The 23,014-nt window shown below is 42.0% G+C and overlaps 1 protein-coding gene across 1 annotated transcript; it reads right to left on the bottom strand.

Moving 5' to 3' along the window:
• Positions 1-294: 294 nt before the first annotated feature.
• glud1b (glutamate dehydrogenase 1b) lies at positions 295-17,274 on the bottom strand. Its single transcript, XM_083994925.1, has 13 exons — positions 16,696-17,274; positions 12,549-12,629; positions 12,152-12,207; positions 11,337-11,400; positions 9,700-9,794; positions 7,916-8,095; positions 6,203-6,340; positions 5,925-6,062; positions 5,726-5,806; positions 5,020-5,143; positions 2,229-2,320; positions 1,650-1,712; positions 295-1,402 (listed from the first exon to the last, which is right to left on the bottom strand). The coding sequence occupies exons 1-13, from the start codon at positions 17,090-17,092 to the stop codon at positions 1,283-1,285; spliced, it is 1,629 nt and encodes a 542-aa protein (XP_083851051.1). The 5' UTR covers positions 17,093-17,274; the 3' UTR covers positions 295-1,282.
• Positions 17,275-23,014: the final 5,740 nt, after the last annotated feature.

The raw sequence follows: 23,014 nt of genomic DNA, 5'->3' as shown, positions 1-23,014 counted from the left end.
TTATACTTTGCTAATGAAACTGGCGTTACTCAACAACACACAGAAAGACTCCTGTGGCCACTGGCATCCCAGAGTATGCAAAGCACGTACTTTGTGTATTAAAAACAGAAACAAAACAATGACAAAGGTGCAGCATGTATTAGGTGCGAAGCTTGATATGTGCCAAGACTATTTCTTGGCTGTCTGTGAAGTAGAGATGTTTTTAAGAGATGCTGCAGGACCTATCGAACAAGTTTTACCCATTTTTCCAGTTGGCACAGTTTGTGACATGAAAAAGAATGAATGTGACACACCTTTGTTTCATTTTCTCAACATTTTATTGGTTTCCACAAAATGAATAAAATAAAAATAAAAAGTAATTTCCTCCAAAACCATTTGAGGAACCGGACGGTTAAAACTGAGGAAAAATTCGACCAGGGCTGGGGGCGGTCACACAGACACCTCGCCCCCTCCCTGCTCCCCTTTCTTGGCCAGCGGAGGAATCGGGGAGAAGCTGCTTTTTAAGATGAGACAGCGATGGGAAAGGCAGGAAAAAGAAGCAAGGAAGAAGGAGTGGGAGAGTTTCTATTGAATATTGAAGGGTAAAATCCATTTCTGAAAAAAAAAAAAAAAAAAAAAAATCATCCTTGTTGGGAATCTTAAACCTTGGCAACTTCACTACGAACTTTTACACCTTAAAGAGTGAGAAGACAAACTCAAGAGTAATAAAATTACTATTCTCTTATTCACATGAAGTTAAATCTAAATCCCTTTTGATTAAAGTTAAACTGCTCCCTAACAGAGCAGACCTCTCTCTGAAATAAGGCATCTGTAGTGTATGTCAACTGAAACAATCACAGCAGGAGGGTCACACATGCATTCAGCGATCACAAAAAGGGCGCTTTAAACATGGCTGCCATACGACGATATCATAAACATTGATACGAGGGGCTGAGGGAGCGACACAGTGTTTATCTCGCTCTCTCTTTCTCAGGATGTAGCTCTCTATCTGCTTTTTCCTCAACATGACCTCAAAAGCGGAAACAAGAACAGGACAATATTGAAAAAGGAGCAGAGTGAGTAAAATGGCAGCACAAAGATCACAGGATAAACACCAGGCTAGCCGACGTGTCGCTGTATATGTGTGTGAGTGTGAAAGAGCAGCGGTAAACAGTGATATGTTCTGAAGGCTGTTTAATAAGTGGAAAAAGGCAGGAGAGGGTGATCAATAGCAAGAGGGTGAGGGGGGAGGAGAGGAGAGGAGAGGAGAGGAAGAAAGCGTGGGTGGGTCGTGATCGGCCATTTATGTGAAGGTGAGCCCAGCCTCGTTGTAGACTTTGAAGACCTTCTCGATGGCGTTGACGTAGGCGGCCGTCCTCAGGTCCAGGCCCAGGTTGTACTTGCTCGCTGTGCGCATGATTTGCTAAAAGAAAAAAAGAAGGCAGAGTAGAAAGTGTTTCACATGTTGCTCCAAAATGTTGTGCAAGTTGTGAGTTATGCGGGGGGAAAAAATCCTGGTTTTCAGCAGGATGAAGATTATGACAGAAAAAAATTGAGGAACCACTCTGCTACTCTGACATTTCCAGATTTCTAAAGTGCAAGTCTAATGTTTTATCGTTTTATTTTGATTAACTCTACAACAGGCTGGACTGTGTTTAAAGGATCCTTACCCGGGCAGATCTCTCCATGGTGTAGGCTAAACCAGAGTGGACGATGTCCTTCTCAGAGGCACCCTGCACAGAGAGATGAATGTTAACCAACCAATAAAGACAACATATAAATAGAGTGCACATGAAATAAAAATTATAATTATATATTTTATAAGTTTAATAACTAATAATACATTTGTAAGGTCCATTTGGAACAAAAAACATTAGATTAATTTGTGACTAATCATAACTATGGACACTCGATTAATCAAAAAAATAGATTTGCTGCCATGGCAATTATATCATTATTTAGCACCAACAAACATGAGCTTGGTTACTTAGATTTTGCTTTTTCATATCGCTGTAAATCAAATGCTTTCACTTTGACAACTTACTACTACATAGTTGTCTTATCAGTTACTACTAGTAACTCATGACAGGTCTTTTGTTAGTATTCAATGACCTTTAAAATATTTGGAGGCCTTTGTTTAATGTCACCTATTGTTGGTGTTGTTCCAGATAATGACGGCCTCTGTTTGTGAAATGTCAATCAATAATGGTTTATATTTATTTATGTGCGAGTCAGCAGATGTTACTCACAGCAACCCGGGCCTGGAAGTCAGCGGTGGGGACGATGGGGATGGGTCCGCCCTGTTTGCCAAACTTCCTCTCTAAGCTCTCCTGCACAGACACTGCAAGGAAAAACAAAGAAGAGAAATTACAGCAGACATTATACTGTTTCTGTACCAGCGGCGATGACACAGCCCAAGGGTTTGTCTAGTTGATCAGGTACTACGATTTGAAATTGTTCATTTGTTTCATCAAACAAACATTATCATGCATAGACCAAACATCACGGCCCAGTGACAGCAGCTGCCTATCCCTAGCAGGAAGTGATTGCCGGATTGTGTGTTTTTATGTTTAGCCTGTGTGCGTGTTTGAGTGACTTATCAGAGTGATCTATGGACTTTTAAACCTGTCTGCACTACTTGGAGCTATGAAGATGTCTGGGTAGATTGGACTTTTTATCTTACTGAACTTTGTGCTGGGACTCCTCACCACAAGCAGCCATGCCTGCTTCACTCCTGGCATTGTGTACTTGCGTGATCAGCTGATCGCATTGAGGAACGTAAGCCTTTGACATACCGCCGGAGTTGCGGAAAAAAAGAAGAAGAGGTTGTCGGGCTGGTGTCAAACGGCGTCTAAAGTGACGGAGATATAAGCCGTATGTCCCCACAGTCATCATGGGAAACGTGCGGCCACTCGCTAATAAAATGGATGAGCTGGAAGAGCTCACCAGGACAGAGACAATACAGGGAATGCAGCATCATGTGTTTCTCCGAAACGTGGCTGCAGGAGCAGACGCCAGATTCAGCCGTGGCTCTCCCTGGCTTCCACACCATCCGGGCCGACAGAGACATCATCTCAAGCGGCAAGATGACTATACTGGTTTCTATGTGGACAATTCCATCCCCACTAAGAAGGTGCGATGCTACCCATATAACAAACCCTCGGTCACAAGTGAGCTCAAGACTTGACTCAATGAAAAAAAGAGGGCCTTCAAGTCAGGTGATAGCACAGAACTCAAGTGTGTACAAAAACAGCTGAAACGGAAATTGTGTGAGAACAGAAACATCTACAGGAGAAAGCTGGAGGAGACAAACACATTTTTTGGTGCATGTTTGAGTAGCCATCTGACGCTGTCTGCTGAAAAAAAATGTTTACTTCAAGCAAGTCAAGAGTTGATATTCCTGTGTTTATGACACAAACGGGAGCTTCCGACTGCACGTAAACACACCGATAGCGTCAACTTGGGTCTTGCGCGAGACTCCAGGAGACTTTGAATTAGATCTAGTTTTACAAACATGTCGGCTTGCTTGAAGTAAATAAACTTCTCGGTGCATGTTTGAGTCGCCATCTGACGCTGTCTGTGGAAAAAAATTGCGTCTTTGATGGCTGTAAACAGCCTAAGCAGTGGAACTTCCATCTGCTCCCATTCATCGCTGCCATGGCGATGCAGGGACAGACACAACTACCGCAAAACAGGAGCAATTAAACTGAAAATCTTTGGATTCCTTCTTTTAGACCTAAAATGTTAGGAAAATACAGCCCCGAGTTGAATTTGCCCGGAACTGTCCTTTAAGTTAAACAGACAGTAACTTGGAATCAAAGCTTTTCTGATCATTGTATGTCAGGAATAGGTGATTGCGGTTGTATTACATATTTTTCTTTTTGGTACCAGTTTATCAGGTTTTACGACTTGACATTCTTCATTTATTTTATCAAACCATAAATCGTGAAAAATGGTCCCGTCATTGTACGATTGCATGTTTGTGAGATGGAGAGATGTTATAAATACAGAGGGCAGGACGTTTCCAGAGGAGTCCTCTGCCTTGGACAGACAATTCACACCGGCTGATACCAGAATTTCACAAATTTGGTAAGAATTCATTGACCTTCCTTCAGATTCTTATTGACTGATTTATTACAGTAACTTGACACTTTCTCCTTCTTACTGATAGAAATATTTTTTTCACCTAAAACATGTCAGCTGACATAACAGCCTGTAATGCTAGGCAACAACTAAAAAATAGAAGACTTCAGTTTGTAGATTACTATTGGGAAAAAGTTTTTCTGCGAAAACAGAACTGAGTGAAGCCCTGGGTCTTGGGAGCTGGAATTTACATATTAGGGGTAGGTAGCGTGTGTGCATATATAATAAAAATCCTGACCTGAGGTTGTGCTTTTAAGGAAGTATCGATAAGACCAGAATATTGGTCAGTAAGAAAACCAAACCACAAGAAGAGAAAATGAAAAAAGATGAGGTGAGAAACAGGTAACACTACAGTAAGTTCTGAATGTGTTCTCATATTTACCAGTAACATGTTTATTTACAATAAATTATGGTTCTTTTTCCTTTTCTACAGATGACTGCTATAATACATACATACCCTCCTGACCTGAGTGCTTCTGCCAAAAGACAAATGAAGCACGGCATAATGAGAAAGAACCCAGAGGTTCTCTACGCAGACACTAGACGAGATGGTTCAATATGCAACCTCATTGTCTTCTCAGAATACAGGGTCAACAAATGGCAAAAAGCAATCATGAGCATCTATCGCGGGATGAATGGAAGTGTAATGCTTCGCAATCAACTTGGAACTAAAATTTATGGAAGCAGAGGAACTATATGCATTTATTATACTGGAATGGTTGTGATCATGGGTTCACTATATAAACTTCAAGAATTTGACAGAAATTTTAATAATATAAGAGACAGGTTGATAAATCCTCCAAGAGAAGAGTAAGTAGAAAACAAGATAGAAATAGAAAAAGAAAAACAAAGAGGAGACAACATGGAAAGTGAAAAAGAAAGCAGGCTTGTACTCACTGAGCAGGTGGTAGTTTGAGTCCCTCTCATATTTGAAGGCCAGTCGTCCGTAGCTGACGTGGTTGAGATTCTTCAGCCACTCGAAATAAGACACTGTCACACCACCAGCGTTCAGGTACATGTCCTGCAGCAGAAACATCACAACACTCAACAACCGTCACTGCTCTGTGTTTTCATCACATTCCTCTGTACTGCCAATGTACTGTTTGAATGGGCTGGTGGATTTTCATTACAAATAAATAATAAACTATTGAAAAAATGCTTTGTGAGCTCATTAATTTGATAAACCTACATCAAAACCAGCTCTAGTGAAACTTGGATCAAAACATGCCGCTTTCATAATAAAAGCTGAATTACCATAGGTTTATCTAAGTCTTGTCCAGAACCCCATCACTTTTTTAAGAAAAAAGATTTTCAGGACTATTAATTGACTTTACTGAACTCAACCTGCTACAACAGTGTAGTAAAAACACCTGTGATGCTACACACGTACACTGTACTTATAGTGGCATCATTGTAAACAATATTGAATTAACAATATTGAAGTTTATTTAGTCATGTGTGTGTCTCTTGATCAACATTCAGGAAACCAGTTCAGCTGCTTTAACAAAACTGAGAGAAATAGTAAATACAAATAACTATTTAATTGTTTCAAAACTACTTCAAATATGCAGAATTTTATATTTCTCGGTGTGTGCATGCTTACAGGAATAACCATGACGTTGTTCTCCAGGAAGACCTTGTCAGCATCTGGGGTGGTGGGGCCGTTGGCACCTTCAGCAATGATCTAGATCAAACAGAAAAACACACACACACGTCATGTGACATCGACCAAATTACCCGTCGTCACTTATAACAATCTTAAAGCACAGGACTCTGAGTAAATCAGATGTAGTGTGGTTTACCTTAGCCTTGATCCTGGGGGCGTTGAGACGTGTGAGCTGCTTTTCCCCTGCAGCAGGAATCAGGATGTGGCAGTTGGCCTCCAAAATGCTTCCTTCGTAGGGTTTGGCTCCTGGGAATCCCACGATGGTGCCGTGTTGCTGCAGAGAGCACAGGGACACGCACAGGAAAATATTAGGTTGGAAGTGACATGATGATGATGCATGTTAGGAATGAAAAACTGATCTACAAGGGGAGGTGAACTCTATCAGATAAGCAGTATGAATAAAAGTGCTGGTACCAGTTTATAGTCCTCCAGCTGTTTGGGGTCGATGCCCTCTGGGTTGTAGATGGATCCATCGATCTCACCGACGCCCACGCACTTGGCCCCGAACCTGTGCAGGTACCTCATGGAGTGGAGACCCACGTTACCGAAGCCCTGTGAAAAACCACAGCCAGGTAAACATCACAATAACCCAATATCACTATATTAGACGACCTCAATTAAAATCATTAAATAACATGATCAGTTGACTGTTTTTAATTGTTAATACACACACTTTCCTCAATAAGAGGGTATGGTTCATCTCTATGTGACTTTACAGTGTAGTTTGGTGCCACCATGTGGCCAGTGAAGGGTAGTGCACTGACATGGTTTTGCTGTAGTGATGTCATATATAGGGAATCTAATACATATTTTTTATTTTTCTATTTTTTGTCCAATCTGGAGGAAAAGTAACATACAAATAAACTCAAGATCCTTAATGGCACTTATTCCAGTCTTTTGCAAATCTAATATCACTCTAAAGATTTAGATTTGGAGCATTTCCTGCCATAATTTCACACAACCAGAGATGTTAAAGGATATGTATGTATGAATTATATAATATGTACTGTATGTATCTGTATGAATGATATAATACAGTCTCTAAAAGGGTAATAGTGTTCTCCGGAAGGATTGAGCTCTGACTTTATCATCTGACAGGATGTACAGTGTCAAACAGCTCAACTCTGACTGAACCGCAGGATAACAGGGATATGAAGAGCCGACTTCACCGCTGATTAAAACATGAGGTGTGATCAGAGAATTAAATTATGCCCCTGCTTTGATCGTGGCACCACACTAAAGATCTGCTGTCTCCTCTCTCTCACTAATAAATCTCTAAGAAAATCTAATCTCAGCACATCGTAATCCTCAAACAGAGACACAGAGGGAAAGAGAAAGAGAGAGAGGGGATGAGAGGAGATTATCTTTCCGAACAACGACTTCATGATTCAGCTGTTGTCGCCGTTTCTTCGCCTTCTCAGTGAAACCCTTACAACACAATTACTCAAACACCCACTCCACAAACTTCATCTCCTTTCAGCATCTCCAACAGTTCCTCTATTATGGCTGAGGAAATATCCCTGTGTGAACATCTCTATGTAACAAGAGAGGACGTTAGTGGGTGTAATATGAATCCTGGGGGGGAAACAAGTAGCAGATCCTCTCGTATGTGCTGTTTATCAAGAAGACTAGATAATATTGTTAATAATAATAATAATAATAGTAGAAAGTTCCAGGAAGGCAGCAGAGTCCAGTACCGATGGATCGTTTTACCATGTATCAGTGCGTCTTTGTGTCTGTGTCCTTATCACGTGAGGAGCTGCCATGTGACAAGTGGAAGTGAAACCGCTGCAGATTGTTTCTTCTTTTATAACTCACAAAGCTCAGCATGCAGGAACTAGAGGAGCAGAGCAGGCTCAGTTAAATGATCCCATTTTGTCTTTTGAACAAAGAAGGGAAACTCCTTGAGTTCGCTGCCATCAGCTCTGTGAGAGATCAGATCCAGGCTCTAACAGATGGCGTGGCTGTGATTGAGGCGCAGCTCTAAAACCTTTCATCACGATTTCAAATGAAAAACTTAAATCCTGCGGGGAGATAGCTGTAGATCTCCTTCCTCTTGTGCGTCATGCTGAGAGAGCGTTTGTCTGTGTATATACACAGTATATGTATATATATGTGTGTGTGTACCTGGACGATGAAGGTCTTGTCCTGGAAGCCGGGGGTCAGGCCCAGCATGCTCATGTACGACGCCTCGTTGATGAAGTTCTCGATGCCGTGGAAAACACCACGACCGGTGGCTGAGATACGTCCGTGGATTCCTCCCTGGCTGATGGGCTTTCCTGTCACGCATGCATGGGCGTTGATGTCCTGCACAAACACACACACAGATCACATAGACCATAAACTTTAGAAATAATGTACACAGCACTGTTGTCATTACCCGGTTTCGCTTCTAAATGGAGAAATGCATTGCCATATGAACTAAGAACCGCCTCTTTTGTCGATATTTTTATAAGTCAGTTCCAGTAATATGCTATTGTTCCCTCTCTGTATTTCGCTGTTTTATCTGATCAATTTATTTACTGTGATTAATTCTGTGTATTTTTGCTATAATTCTGTCTGTTTTGGGCCTTTTGCCTTTAATTGATGCTATAGTCGAGAGACAGGAGATGGGACTATAGCCCATAGCCCTGCTATACCCACAAACAGTGTCCCATAATGCTGTCTGTTGTTTTTGATTTTGTTCTTTCTTTCTGAGAAAAGTGCTATTTAAACAAAATTTTACTTACTTTTACTTTACCTACTTTTTAAAAGCCTAAAATCATTCTCAGAGCTGCCAATCTGATACCGAGACAAATACTTGAAGGAATCAGTGTTATATTTCAAGAGAAAACCTTTTACTTTGGAGGATTTTAGGAAAACAGCATCTAGTGGCCGTCAGCAGTACTGCACCTTATGACCCTCCCTGCACCAGCTTTAGTTTTCGACCATGGTGTTAGATGCTTGACATGCTCACAATAAAAGGTTGTGTAGCGCCACGGCCACAGAGGCAGGCAGGCGCAGCAGCTGACCGAACGTCAGCGCACACACTACCCATAACCCCCTGCCCTCAGATACCCAGAGCAGGAATGTGTCACCCAAGTCCTGCCAGGGGTATCTGGAGCAGAGGACACATGACTGGATAAACTGAGAGAAGGAGGTTAGAGAAGGAGAGTGGGAAGGAGAAATGAGCGCCCTGGGAAAAGAGGGAGATTTGAGTGAAGGTGAGACCTCACTGGATGACTTTCACTTTGCATTAAAGCAAATAAAGGAGAGTTTCAAATTAAAACTTACTTGATAATGAAGAAAAGCTGAAACATGCTAAATATTCTGCTGAAAATAACTTAACATTTGATAAATTAAATGATTAATATGATAAATAATTAATACAGATAACAGATAAGTGCATAATGAATTGATTATAAGTTGCCAGCCTAAATTAGATAACAACTAGTGCTGCATGTAACAATCATTTTCAGTCATCTATCAATTATTATTTCCAATTAATCTTTTAGCCTCACTATCCCAGAGCCCCGGGTGATGTTTCAAGTCACTAATTTTGGCTTGCAATACACACACAAAAGACACACACACACACACACACACACACACACACACACACACGCAAATATTTTCCATCTTTAGTCAAATAGGCCGTGTTTGACAGGCTTTGATAGGAGAATGATTAATTGATAACATTAACACACACACACAAACACGCAGGCCTCAGTGTGTAAAGCTGCCTTTAAAAGAGCAGGAATGTTTCCATGGTGGGCTGGTGGAAGGGAGAGGCAGGAAACCACTGTTCATGGTTTACATGTGAGTCACTCCTTGTTTTTTTTTAAAATTTGGCCTATTTTAGAGTTTGTACCAAAACCCAAAAGCCAAGTCACGCAGATTCGGTTCGGGTTACGTCCGAGAAGAGAACTCACAGTGTGTGCAATGGTGTTGGCGTATGTGTCGGCAATCCAGGACATTTCCCTCTCTCCCGTGCTCATGTCAGGGGCTGGGACGTCGATGCCAGGTCCTGGTGAACAAAGACAGGTCGGAGAGGAGAGGAGAGGAAGGGAGGGAGGGAGGGGAAAGTGGGAGAGTTGTGTTGAGCATGCCAGTCACTGTAAGTAAGTAAGTACGGTAACTCTGCCGATTTCTATGTCGGTGAAAACACAGATTGGGACGCCAGGGGGAAATGTGAGCACCAGACTTTGTGCCCTTGTGAGTCTTGTATCTTGGAACAAGGTCCAAAAACAGCAGCAGGCATGCAGGGAGATGGGGGAGGGGGCTACTGCGAGGAAAGGATGACTGAATGAATCTCTGCATACTGTAGGTGCAGTTTGACATGTTGCACACTCACTGACACAACAGAGCAGTGATGTGTGATATATGGTGTATAAATAAAAGTCAACTAGTTCGGTCTAGAAGCATATGATAATGTCAAAATACACGTCGTAACTCTGCTGTGTTTGAACTGGACACATCACAAACATCCACATGCATCCAGACAGGGTGGAGAAAGAGCCTGTATAGGGGCTGTTAACCTGCTGAACCAGTGTTTATGTTTATCTGTGTCCTCCATCAACATTGTTAATACTAATGTTACACTTCCAGCAGAGATGAGTTTGCTAGTTTTACCGTCAATATTGGACAATACTGTACTTTTTAGTGACTTAAAGGGATAGTTCAACATTTTTGGCAAATTGGCCCATTGCCACAATCCCTATAGTTAGGTAGTAGGTCCGTTACCTTTAATTGTCGGTGCAAGCTATTTTTAGAACGGTGGAGCAGAGAAGTGAGCTGCTCAGAGCTATGCCACGTTCCGTTATAGCGTGGTGAATGTGCAGGTCACAACATGTTCATGAGAGCGTTTTGGAGTTGTTGGATTGTGTATTTGATGAGTTTGATGACGGAAACCAAGAAATCCCATTAGCCTCCGTAGCGTAGCTCTGAGCAGCTCGCGGCTCTGCTCTGCCGTTCTAAAAATAGCTTGCACCAACCATTAAAGGTAACAAACCTACTGCTAAGACTATAGGGATTATGGCAATGGGCCAATTTGCCAAAATGTTAAACTATCCCTTTAAGTTACTTTGCACAATCAGATAAATAATACAGAGATACAAACGTATATATAAAGATAACACTTTGAAACCCAGGCTTTCAAAGTACTATATTTTGATACTTTACCTATATTTTGATACTTTTATTCTTCAACCCAAGTAAAATTTGAATGCTACCTTTTACATGTATTTTAGCACTGTAGCACTTCTACTTTTACTTGAGTAAAAGGTCTTTAAGGAGTAGTTATTTCTGCTTTCTCCACCTTTAAACATCGGATTCAAGTTGAACTTTTATCCCAACCTCGTTCTCTTTCACCAGTATTAATTGTTTTGCCGCTTCAGTTGACACAGGCACACCCTGAGCTACCCCAACCTGAATAAACAGCACTAGATGACAGGAAATGTTTACCTCTCCGAGTGGAAATATCCATCACTGCAGCTACAGTCTTCTCACTGTAGTGCCAAATAGAAAATACAAAGCAGGGCAGTAAAATGTTTTTTTAAAACTTTCTCACCAATGAAACCCTTCTTGGCCAGCTCAATAGTGAATCTCCTGGTAATCTTCTCCAGCTCATTATCCTGCAGCAGACAGAAAGTGTACAGTTTAGGAAAAAAACATGTCATCGCCTTGGTAACTTAACTTCCTGCAAACCAAACAGTGCGTCCTCTATATGAAGCAATAGTTTGAACTAGACATTTAGAACAATGCTACAGGCGTTTTCGGTCAAAATGATTTTGTTTAGACTTCGCTGCCAGTCAACTCTGAGCTCAGAGGCAACAGCCAACGACCTTTAAATCTGGTTACTTCGCAGTATCCATCAATAGAAAGACTAAAATCCCTGCAAGTAATCCAATAAAAGTCAGGCAGGTATCATTTAAAGACAGAGAACATTTAACTTAAATCACAAATTGCTCATATTTGATTCGTCTTGCAGTTTACTGGCAATGCAGCTCCTCCAGCCTCTCAATGAAAACTCAACAAATCTAGAGGAAGATAGAGCAACACATTTGATTATCTGCTTCATGACCATTGCTTTTCCAACATGATCTCTCTCTCTCTAACTGAATTTCCCTTCGCTGTGTGTAACATGAAAGGACGAGGCTCTCTCTGATCTTGTGCATTCTTGTGCGATTGAATCATCAGCCGAGTCTGTTTGGGTCAAGAAAGAGGCATAGGAAAAACACACACACACACAACTCAGGCCTTGTGAATGTTGAACACTCATCTTAGGCTTTGTTGCTTTCCTTTACGCACTATAGCAAACACTAAAATGTGTCTGTACATGTGCTTGTAAGTGTCATGGAGGAGGATAGACGTTAGAGGGCTTACAGTGTAATTCCTGGGGTTGATCTTGACTCCAGCTTTGGCTCCACCAAACGGCACATCTGGAGGAAAATAACACAGCTTATAAACCAGAGGAACATACATTAACTTGTACAAACACACAAGACTTAAAAATACACATGCAGAACCACATTTTTAATGTGTAATCACAAGACGAGGAAGAAACTGATAACTGTTCTCTGCTGCTATTGCATGACCAATAACCTGAAGTTGTGGAGAATTAAGTCAAGAGCAGTGTCCAGAGAAGTGAAACATTAAATATGAAGTGGATAAATGTCTAGAAGTTGGTCAGAGTTGGACTTTGAATATGCATGAGGAGATCAGTGCATGAGGAGATCAGGGGATAGCCACTAAGTGGAGCGCTTAGATTTTAAAAACTCACCAACAACAGCGCACTTGTAGGTCATCAGAGAAGCCAGGGCTTTCACCTCATCCACAGACACATCTGTACTGTAACGGATACCTGAGGAAACACACACAGAGACATATAGGGAAGTTCAAAACAGTGAACATACAGATAAAAATGGGGGAAATTATTTTTTGTCATTTTCTTATGTTTAAAGAGACTTTTTTCATAATAAAGACACGTAGGCTATTTCATTTTTGATCGACTGATATTTTTACTATCATGCAGACTGCAATGAGACTACACTGAAACTGTCTCTACAACAGCTGCAGGTTAACACAGTAATGAATAGATAAAACAGAGCACTGTCGACACTGCACTGATCACACAAGTACAGTCTCCACAGCTACACCAGACCACATGAAGAAGTCGGAGTTCACCGATTGTGTCTGGCAGCCACAGTTAACAGCAGTGGGCGGGGGCGGAGACCGAAGGAGCCAATCCCGATTCCCGGCCCTGTATTATGACCCACGGCCCTCGCGCTGCAGCAGTAATATCTTCCTGTTGTGTGGAGTTGACTACCATTGCCGGGTGACATGTGTGGGCCAACCCGTGTGCAGCAGCAGCAGCGTTAGACGAGATCATATAGCCAGCTGCTGGTCAAGCAGGACTGCCCAAGTCACGCTACTTGGTGCACTTTGCGTGTTTGTGTGTGTGTGTGTGTACGATTGGCTGGCAATACCAAATATAGCATATCCAGGGTTAGCTTACAAAGAGAAACCCAAGGGCAAACAGCACAAAGAGGAGACTGCAGATTCAAAAGCGCTGCTGTGTCTATTAACTGTGAGCTGCAGAGCACAGGAAGCTCGAGTAAAAATCTATATAATCTTAAAAGTGCCACTTAATGACATAATTTTATATCCATCTGCTTTCATCTGTGTTGTTATTATTGCAGGACGACAGCAGCACAAGAAGATCAAACATCCGGGTAAACTAAGCTGCTGCCGCCGTGGATCTCCCTCTGTCTCCATTCCCATTCATCCACCGATCAGCTGAGGAGCTCAGGCCGTCAGAGGACAATCTTGAGCTCAGGAATCAAATTAAAGAGGGAGGGAGGGAGAGAGAAGGGGGGGAAAGGCCTCGCTGCCGAGTCGACCCATCCCCCACCCAGCTACCAATTCATCCGCCCAACCAACCAACCAACCAACAGAACCAAAACACACTGTATCCGTATAAACACATTCCTCTGAAATGAAGGGCAGATTTTCGGTGGGAAATAACCGGAGCCAAAGCTGAAATTCAGAGTTAGTCACAGCCGTCGGAGCAGCTGAATTTCAACTCGAGGCCTGAGGTAACAGAGCCACATATCTAGACTCCTATCAAAACACACGATGCTGATGCTTTGGCTTGGACAACGGTGTGTCTGGTTTGAATGACTGCATATTTTCTGTCACTGTTCTTTCAGTAACTCTGTCATTTATTCGATGTATCTATCTGCCTTACTGTGTGTAGCTGTCCACTCCTTACATTAGTAACTGTGTCTTGTTATTCATTTACTTTAGTGGACAGACACATAATTGGATGCAATGATCAAGACAGAGATTTGGATTAAGCAGCAGGGACTCCGACACTGCATTTCATTACACCATGTTGTTTAAGATTTCTACTGACAAACTGGCTTCTTTTTTTTTTTTTTTACACATCTGTGCAACTTTCACACGCTACTGCGCTCACGGTTTCCCATGTGACACTATGACACCTCATAGATTTAATCCCACTTCTGCACAGAAAGGAGAAGGATGCAGATTATTTAGCAGACTGGACAAAACTTGAGTGGCACAACTTTCCACAAACTCTCTCTCCTAGAGGTGAGGTAAACAATGACGATGTCTACACACTATACCAATTTGTTGTCACCATTATTGTACAGTAAAAACACTTGCTCAGTAGTCGGTCAAGAGCAGTGCAGCTCATTCCAGCAGCTGTTGCTCTGTGTGGCTCTCCAAGCTGGAGCATGAGCAGAGCACCACATGCACACTCACAAACAGCCCTTTGCACTTTGTAGTTTGATCTGAACGCAGGGTCTGTGCACTGCATCAATAATTAAACCCACTGAAAAAATAACCTGCTTTTACCCCCCTATTCCAACTCTATTATCCAGGAATTCAGCTTACGTGACCTATCAGACGTGTTTATTTAGCCAATTTAATCAATAAACTGTCAGTTAAACAAAACCTGTGTGAACAGCGTGTTTTACATGTGTGAGTTAAATATAGATCCGATGCAAGGAACTCAGGTCCTGACTTAAGTGTAAGATCAGTTCTAGTAGTTGCAGTGATTTCACAGTGAATCATAAGTGGCTTTCACTGTGAACAAGTTTTTTTGAAGACCGAGCATCTCAATTTAATGCATCGAAGGTTAACATTTGTGTAGCCTGGCTTTGTAACAACTGGTCATGACATTAGAGGAAGCATTTTAGTAAGACTACATCTATAGAGGAGCGTTAATGGCGAGCTGGATTTTGATGGAGCTTTTTGATCGAGGTGATGCTCAGTTCTCTTCAGGCTTTTACGAGATGGACATAGAAGCAATGAAGCTCTTTCACTGGTATTGATTTTACCCATATTACCATTTTCTCTCACTGACAACTGGGTGGACAGAGTGCGGCACTGCAAACTCACAAATAGGTGCTCTGAACCATTACTGTTAAGTGGTTTGATGGAGGAAAATTGTAATGGATAATTTTATCTGGGTGACATAAATGTGCCCACTCTGCTTCAGCTTTTTATCTTTTTTTTTATAAAATGTTAAACCAATTCTTGTGTATAGTACACGCACCACGTGCATGTCTTGGGCAGAAATACAGAAATACACCTCCTGGGAATAGGTCTATTTACTCCACGGAGCAGGTGCGGTGGAAGGTTTCATAGTGTTAATGCCAGGGCAGGCCAGTGTCCGCTCCACGCCATTCAAACATGGCCTTTGAGTGGCTGACTGAATGGTATGTCTTTTTCTACAGAGAATGCCTCCACTCCAGAGCAACCCTCCCCCACCTGTCACCCTGCTGCTGACAAATAGGAGTGCCTGGAATCACAACCACCCCCCTCCTCCCCACGTCTCACACACACACACACACACACCACCTATCTTCCTTCCTATACATCATATCCCTCTACTCTCAACTTACCCAGAGTGCACTGCAGCAGTGGCTCATGGTGCCTCCGCTGTGATCCTTGAACTCTGAACCAAAGGAGCATAAGTCACGCTGCCATATTGCTTTATATTCTTTATGTTCCACCCAAGCTCAACACGCTCGCTGCACAAACACTGGATTTAAATAGTGGATTTCAGTGTTAGTAGTCTGTGGGTGAGGACTGCAGTCAGTCTGTGTGTTTGCTTGGGTTTGCACATGAGTATGAGTCAACTGACAGAAAGGTTAATTCTTCAATTGTCAACCATGTGTCTGCACATGAACATCCCATTACACACAACAAGTAATAGGTATATTAGAATAAGACTGAACCACATTAGTGACAGGAAGTAAACTGATATGACGCCTCCATTTAGTTTAAAGCAGTGGATCATGGGAAAACACAGGCACACACACAAATGTTGACCAAAGTGTTTTACACTTATGTGCAAAACAAGAACAACAATGACAAAAGAGTATAAAAAGAGAGGGGGGGTACAGAGAAAGACAGTGGGTAAATAATAATAGCCTAATAAATTCCGAGGATTATGGAGTATCTGTACTATGCTGAATAAAAAAAAATGCTATGGAAAAAAGGTGGGTTTTTAATCCGTGTTTTGAAGGTATTAATGGAGGGTGAAGAACGAACTGAACGTGGCAAATTATTCCACAACTGCGGCTCAGCCACAGGTGAACAGCAGCAGCAGCAGCAGCAGCAGCAGGAAGGAAGGTCACTGTGAAGTCTCATCTAAACTGTATGACGTAAACAAATACACTACAACACGTTACGGTGGCTCGCGCCGGATAGAACCGGTGTGGAACGTCCAGCCGTTAGCTGCCGTTACAGCTGTTGACAGCGGCTGCAGCCTCGTGCCCGCTGTTTTTGTGCTTTAAAGTGGCTGCTAACAGTGATGCTAATGCTAAGTAGCCGACTACAGCTAACTGTCAAAAAGGGGCCAGTAACGGGGGGGGAAGGTGTTGCCCAACACTTACCCCCTTTGCAGGGCGTCCTGTGCTGGCTGTGCTGGGCGCGGTAGCCCTCCACGACCTCCCACTCCCCGTTATCCCTCCTGATGGGGAAAGACACGCTCAGGACGTGGTTGCAGGGCTTGATGATGCGCAGGATGCCCCGCACTCGGTTCCTCTTCTGCTCGGGGCTCTCCCTGGTCTTCAGGTCCTCCACCAGCTTGTCCTCCACGATGGTGGCGCCGCGGTCGAAGAAGCCCTCCACCATCCTGAAGAAGTTGGGGTCGTCGGGCTTGTCCGCCGCGTCGGCATAGTGACGGACCCGCATCAGGGACGCGGACGCCGGGAGAGCAGAGTCCACGCAGCCGGAGGCCAGGGCGCTCCCCGCAGAGCGGCTGAGCAGCTCCCCGAAGTAACGATACATGACTGAAATGAGCTAAATGTGTAAACGTAGAGATAAAAATAAAATAAAAAAAATAAAAAGGCAACTAAACTACAAGGACAATGGGGGGTGACGACAGGAGAGAGGGGTAGAATAAGAAGCGACACAGCGACTCCTCACCGTGTCCCGTCCTCTGGCCGAGTGGGGAATGACACGCCGGGTCCGTTTGCTTTAAAAGGCAGCGGGGGCTCCGTGGAGACGCACGCGGAAGAGGAGGACCAACGGAGGTGCGCGCGCCCGTCACTGCAACTTGACAGCGCGCGCTCTCGGGGTTTTGCACCAAGTCAGTTTATTAGGTACACAACATGTAGCTTAAAACAACAATCCTGCAATAAAGTCCACCTGCATGAAAATGATCATATATATTTTTTTGAAAGGTCAAAGATCAATGCTGCTCACCTTGACTCCATGTCACTGACAACTTCAAATCAAGCCAGAAATCTTGGTGTAGCCTAATTATTGATTCTGGCCTGGATATCACCAAATCTGCCTATTACCACCTGAAAAACATAGCAAGAATTAAGGGTTTGGTCTAAACAAAAAATCAATTAGACATCTGCAGCAGATTCAGAATGCTGCTGCCAGAGTCCTTACAAACACCAGGAAAATGGACCATATTATACCTGTCCTCAGATCACAACATTGGCTTCGGATAGACTTTAAAATCTTACAGTTGGTCTACAAAGCACTAAACGGTCTTGGATCAAAATATATCTAGATGTAGGCTATTATATAGCCTAATCCATGTTGATGTTATGAAGCATCCAGTCCCCTCAGATCATCTGGGACTACAGGTGTTACTGTGTTCCCAGAACCAGAACCAAACAAAGTGAAGCAGCATTCAATTATTATGTTCCTCACCCGTGGAACAGTCTGCCTGCACACCTTGGGTCTATAATTGTCAATTCATTTAAGTCTGTCAAAATGTATTTTTCCGTTTTTGATTTTAATGTATTTCTATGCCTCTGTAAAGTGAACAGCATTATAGCCATTATTTCTGCAGGTTGCCTATCCCTGTTATTACAGTTAAACAGCATCATAATCTGCTGCCTCCAGAAAGTGAACTGGGTGAACACCTCTTTAACACAGTTTCAACACAAACTGAACACTATAATCTTCATTAATGGAGGATTTATTGCAAGACTGTTTAATTAGCCAGGAGTGTATACAGGCAATTTATTCTGTTTCTCTTATCTTACTTACATGCAGTTCCAAAAGCAATTTTTAGGAAAGAAATTATGTAGGACAAACAAGTGCAAAACTATGAGTGAATGTAGCATATTCAGTGTCTTTACTTTTAACTTTGATTTGAATTAACTCTCACCTGTTGCTATTGTTGTAACCAATTATGATATCAACTTATATATTTATACATCAGTGATAATCATACAGTTAAATACACGGAACAAATGAGTACTTTTAACTTTTGTTGCTAATGCCTCTATACTTTACTTGAATAATATTTTGAATCAATTTAGATGTACCTTTGCAACTTTCACTTCAGATATTTCCAATAATGCTGTTAATAATATCAATAGGCAATATGTAAAACATTGTGATATCCAGTGTGTGGCAACAAACAAACATTAAATATGACTCAAAGTGACTTAGCAAATAACTATTACTGTTATAATACAAGTATAAATGCTCTATAAACAGGGTGGGAATCCTAATGTTCACTCCTGGTGACATTTAGCTGAGAAGATCAAGTCGTGTGATAACATCCTGAGTCTGCCTTTCCTCTTCAAGAGGGATAATAGAGAGTGGGAGGTGGTGGAGGGTTACTGCACCCAGCATAGTCAGCACAGACAGTACACCTTGCAAATGGGGTAAGAATGGACCCAGCCTTCCCTGACTGGCTTCTTTGACAGCTTTCTGCACTGTAATAAGGGCATTCACTAAATGAAACAAGTCATTTCAGTTGCAGTATTTTCTCAGCAAATTAACCTGAAGGTTACACAGAAATAACTTTTAAACCAATTGAAAAATGTTGAAGTGAAAAGCATATAAAGAAAGTATACTTTTTAAAAACTTAATCAATATTTCATTCAGTGTCTCGATACGTAAAGTGGCAGGCATGATGTGCATCAGCCTGGTCATTCATTAGCTTTTGCACAGCGACCACACTGTTACAGTTTTGTACTTTGTGGCTTGATCAAAGGATCTCACTCTGCCAGGCCTGCTGTCATCAGCAGTTCCCTGATCTGCCATGAGGGAGGAGGAGGAGGAGGAGGAAGAGGGAGTCAGCCCACTGTGTCTGCATCAGTCATTAACCAGCCTCTACAATTAATGGCTGAGTTGATCTGGCGATGCGATCAGCAGAGGCACAGTGACTATTAACAGGTTCCAGCGACTCCAGCGTGAGGGTTTTTATAGCTGAATGCAAACTAAACTTGACAGTGCTGTGTAGCAAACAACTTTCACTACACTGTGTTAGTTTGCTAATATTTGCCAATAGGAACTAAAGGCAAGGTCAAGCTGAGGCCCATGGGAATTGGTTCGTCACATGTAATTGAGTAATTTTATCAGATATATGCTTTAACATTTTACTTTAAACCATCCACGAAGAACAAATATCTGCACAAAAAATTATGCCGAACCATTTCAGTGTGGAGAAGTGGTAAACTGACCAATAAACCAGCTAGTCTTTCAAAATAAAAGCATGAAAAATGGCATTTTGACCATCAAAAGCACAGACTATCAGCACTTGCATTCAAGCATTAAAAACATTGAAATTAGTTGATTATTTATAGCCGAATGTCTTATTGAGCTTCATCGTGAAACCAAAGGCCTGGTGTAAAATTGTTCTCACTTCTGCTTAATACAAACACAATTGATTTCACTGTGATGATTAACCAGCCTGACTTATAGATGTTTTGTGCAGATGTGTGTCCCTGCACGCTTTCTGTGTGTGAGCAATTATATCTGTGCAAGCGAGTCTGCATCATTTAGGGCAGCAGGTCATGTGTATGTGTGTTTGTGTGTGTGTGTGTGTGTGAATGGTGTCTACTGGGAAGCATTTCAGAGACAGCTGGAACAAGACAGGCGGAAAAGTGTGTGTGTGTGTGTGTGAAGCGAGGTGAGGGAGAGTTGGCATCTTCCACTGAGCTGCGATGGCACCGCCAGATTGCTCGAGTTAATTTTCATCAGAGGCCTTTTGATTCAGCACAGCGGCATTATGGGTACAACCTACTGATCAGCCAATCAGCAGAGCTTTTTTTTATGCTTCAAACACACTGCATGCAGAGAACTGTTTCCCACATGAGCAGACACTGTAACATCATTAAAAAAACTGCTATAAATATCTGCTATTATGCAATAGCCTACATGTGAGATATGCTTTTAATAAGGACGAGCCTGCACAATATTCTCATTAGAAATCAGGCATTTTTTGCTGGTTTCACTGGTTTATTGTGGTGCATCTACTCCCACAGTGTAAGCACAGCTATGGTAGTTTAGCACAGAGTTGCTCTCACCTCGAACTGGCATGATTAATGTCATTTCTCTCATACTGTACATGCAAACCCTGTCCACCAATCTGCATGGCACAGAGAGACAGAATCCGAGTGCTGAGCTGGTCTGAATGAAGACCCTGACCCGGGCTTACACCTGTGGACTCTGCACAGGAGATAAGATTAGATCCTTCCCCCCATGGGCACAGGTACAAATACACATTCATACTGTATGCTTAAACACCGGCACAAACACACGGTTACACAACATGAAAAGAAAAGGGATTTATGGCTCTTGTTAGGTGTGATTTTACATTCATAGTAGTTATACCTATGTAAGTGCACACACAGGCTTGCGTGGTGAGTTTACACATCTGCATGTTCTGAACATCCTGTGTCTTCTCTCTAATGTCAGTCGGAGAAAATCAAGAGTAACCATGTTACCGATTGCATCTGGCACAAAGTCAAGGCAGAGTTTCAGTATTACTAATGCAATAAAGGCAGAGCTTATCATGTTATTGTTCTGTCGGTCTACTAGGGCCATATACTTCCTTTATTGACTTTTCAAAGCTGATATCCTGACTGAGATGAAGCTGCACAATTTCCGAAGAGACAGACAAAGAGAAGGGACATTACCGATGGATCTTCCTATGCCTGTTTGTTCTGTTACTTGTTGGAAGATAAGCAATCTGCAATAAAGATACCTGAAGCTCGATATAGTCACACCTAACCACAATCTCAGAAATGCACTCTCAACATAACAGCTTTTCTAAAAATATATATATATATTTCATCAAGTAGGCTACTTAATTGGTGCATCTCACCAGATACTTTCAAAGTCAAGATGGTGGATGTGCAAACAAACCCACACTCCAGCGAGGTCAGGGTGCAGGACAAAAACTGACATCTTTAAGTTGTCGAGAATACATTGCAACAAACAGTTTGACCTATAAGACATTCTCATGGACAAAAGGCAGGAAATACAGAACAAAATCAGGGAATCACATAATATAAAATACCCATTATTAATTTTCAATGCACTTCAAACATGTCCTAAAGAAATGACTGTAATACCGGACATATGTGGAACATATAGAGACTTGTTTGAGTCGTTGTAATGATTGTTTTACAGGTAAAAAGAGAGAATTTGTATCAAACTATTCTGCAAGAACTGAGCATAACATAAAAGGAAAGTTGTCCAAAATGGAGAAAAGACTTCTCTAATGAATAACTTGTTTTCTAAAAACAATGAAGCCCGTTAAACTTTAACTATTCTTCAACTTCACCTATTGTCAATGACCCTGAAAATCCCACTGCTTTCCTGCAACTTTATTTCCTATATTTATTTTTTATTTGTATAAATTTTGTCTCTAATATTTGATTTACCTCAGGACTTGTCTATGGTCATGTAAAAATCCTGTGCAATGTTCTTGAGCTGAATCTTATTAATGCACTTGGACACTGACTTGTTTTCCACATGTCATGTAGCACATGTATCAGTCAAAGCACTTTGAACTGTGCACCAAAGGTCAGTTTCACTCACACTTCGCTCTGTTTCTGCAGCCTTTCCTCATCCAGATATAACCCAATGTTAATCAACAATAAAACAATGGCTGCAATAAATGCAAATGAATGATTAATTGTCATGTATGAAATAGCTCTCTCTATCTCTCTCTCTTTCCCTCCCTGTTCGACTGCAGTTTATCTTTAATGATGTTCTTCCTCCGGTTGCTATGTGTTTTCCTCCCCACGCAGCCAGACACTGATTTATCATGGTTGTGTTTCAAAGGGTGAGCACTGTCATATCATTGGCTTAGGGCCTGACAACACCCACCCGACCATAGGGGTGTGTGACTGGGGGAGGGAGAGGAGCGTAAGACGACCAAGGGGGGAGGACGTAAACAAGGGTCTGTTCAGTCAGGTCACATGGGTTTTTCACTGGAAGTGCATGAGAGGGACAGAGGCCGTCGTTTGGTCTGTGTGTGAAGGTTGTGAAAGTTTTGCGTCCGTGTCTGCTCCTTTAAAACAGGATATCATGGTAGTTTGACATGAAACCCCCCCACCCACCGTGACCTCACCACCCACCTTATCTCTGCCCCCGCTGTGTCTCATACTCGGTCATACTGGAGTGATCAGGCTTCTGCAGTGACACAAATTCACTCCACAACTATCAGGGTGACCTTGAAAACTGGCATAGTCAACCAGAACATGGCAGATGAACCAAACATGCTGAAAAAAAAAAACATTTCCTAGAGCCAAGTTAATGAAGAAGCACTTTAAACAGAGGAGGCAATTAAGTAAATGCATATTTTATTCTATTATGTTTTCTAAAGGGACATAGCCTAGGTTTGGATCATTAATTATTATTATTATTATTTGTGCTGACATCATTATCGATAAGAAAAGACATCTCTATGTCATTCCCAGATAGTTCCCAGAAAATGACATTTTG

This window comes from Trachurus trachurus (genome assembly GCF_905171665.1).
Source record: "Trachurus trachurus genome assembly, chromosome: 19".
In the NCBI taxonomy this organism is placed as follows: domain Eukaryota; kingdom Metazoa; phylum Chordata; class Actinopteri; order Carangiformes; family Carangidae; genus Trachurus; species Trachurus trachurus.
The sequence above is the reverse complement of the archived record's forward strand: the minus strand, read 5'-3'. Positions and strand labels throughout refer to the sequence as shown.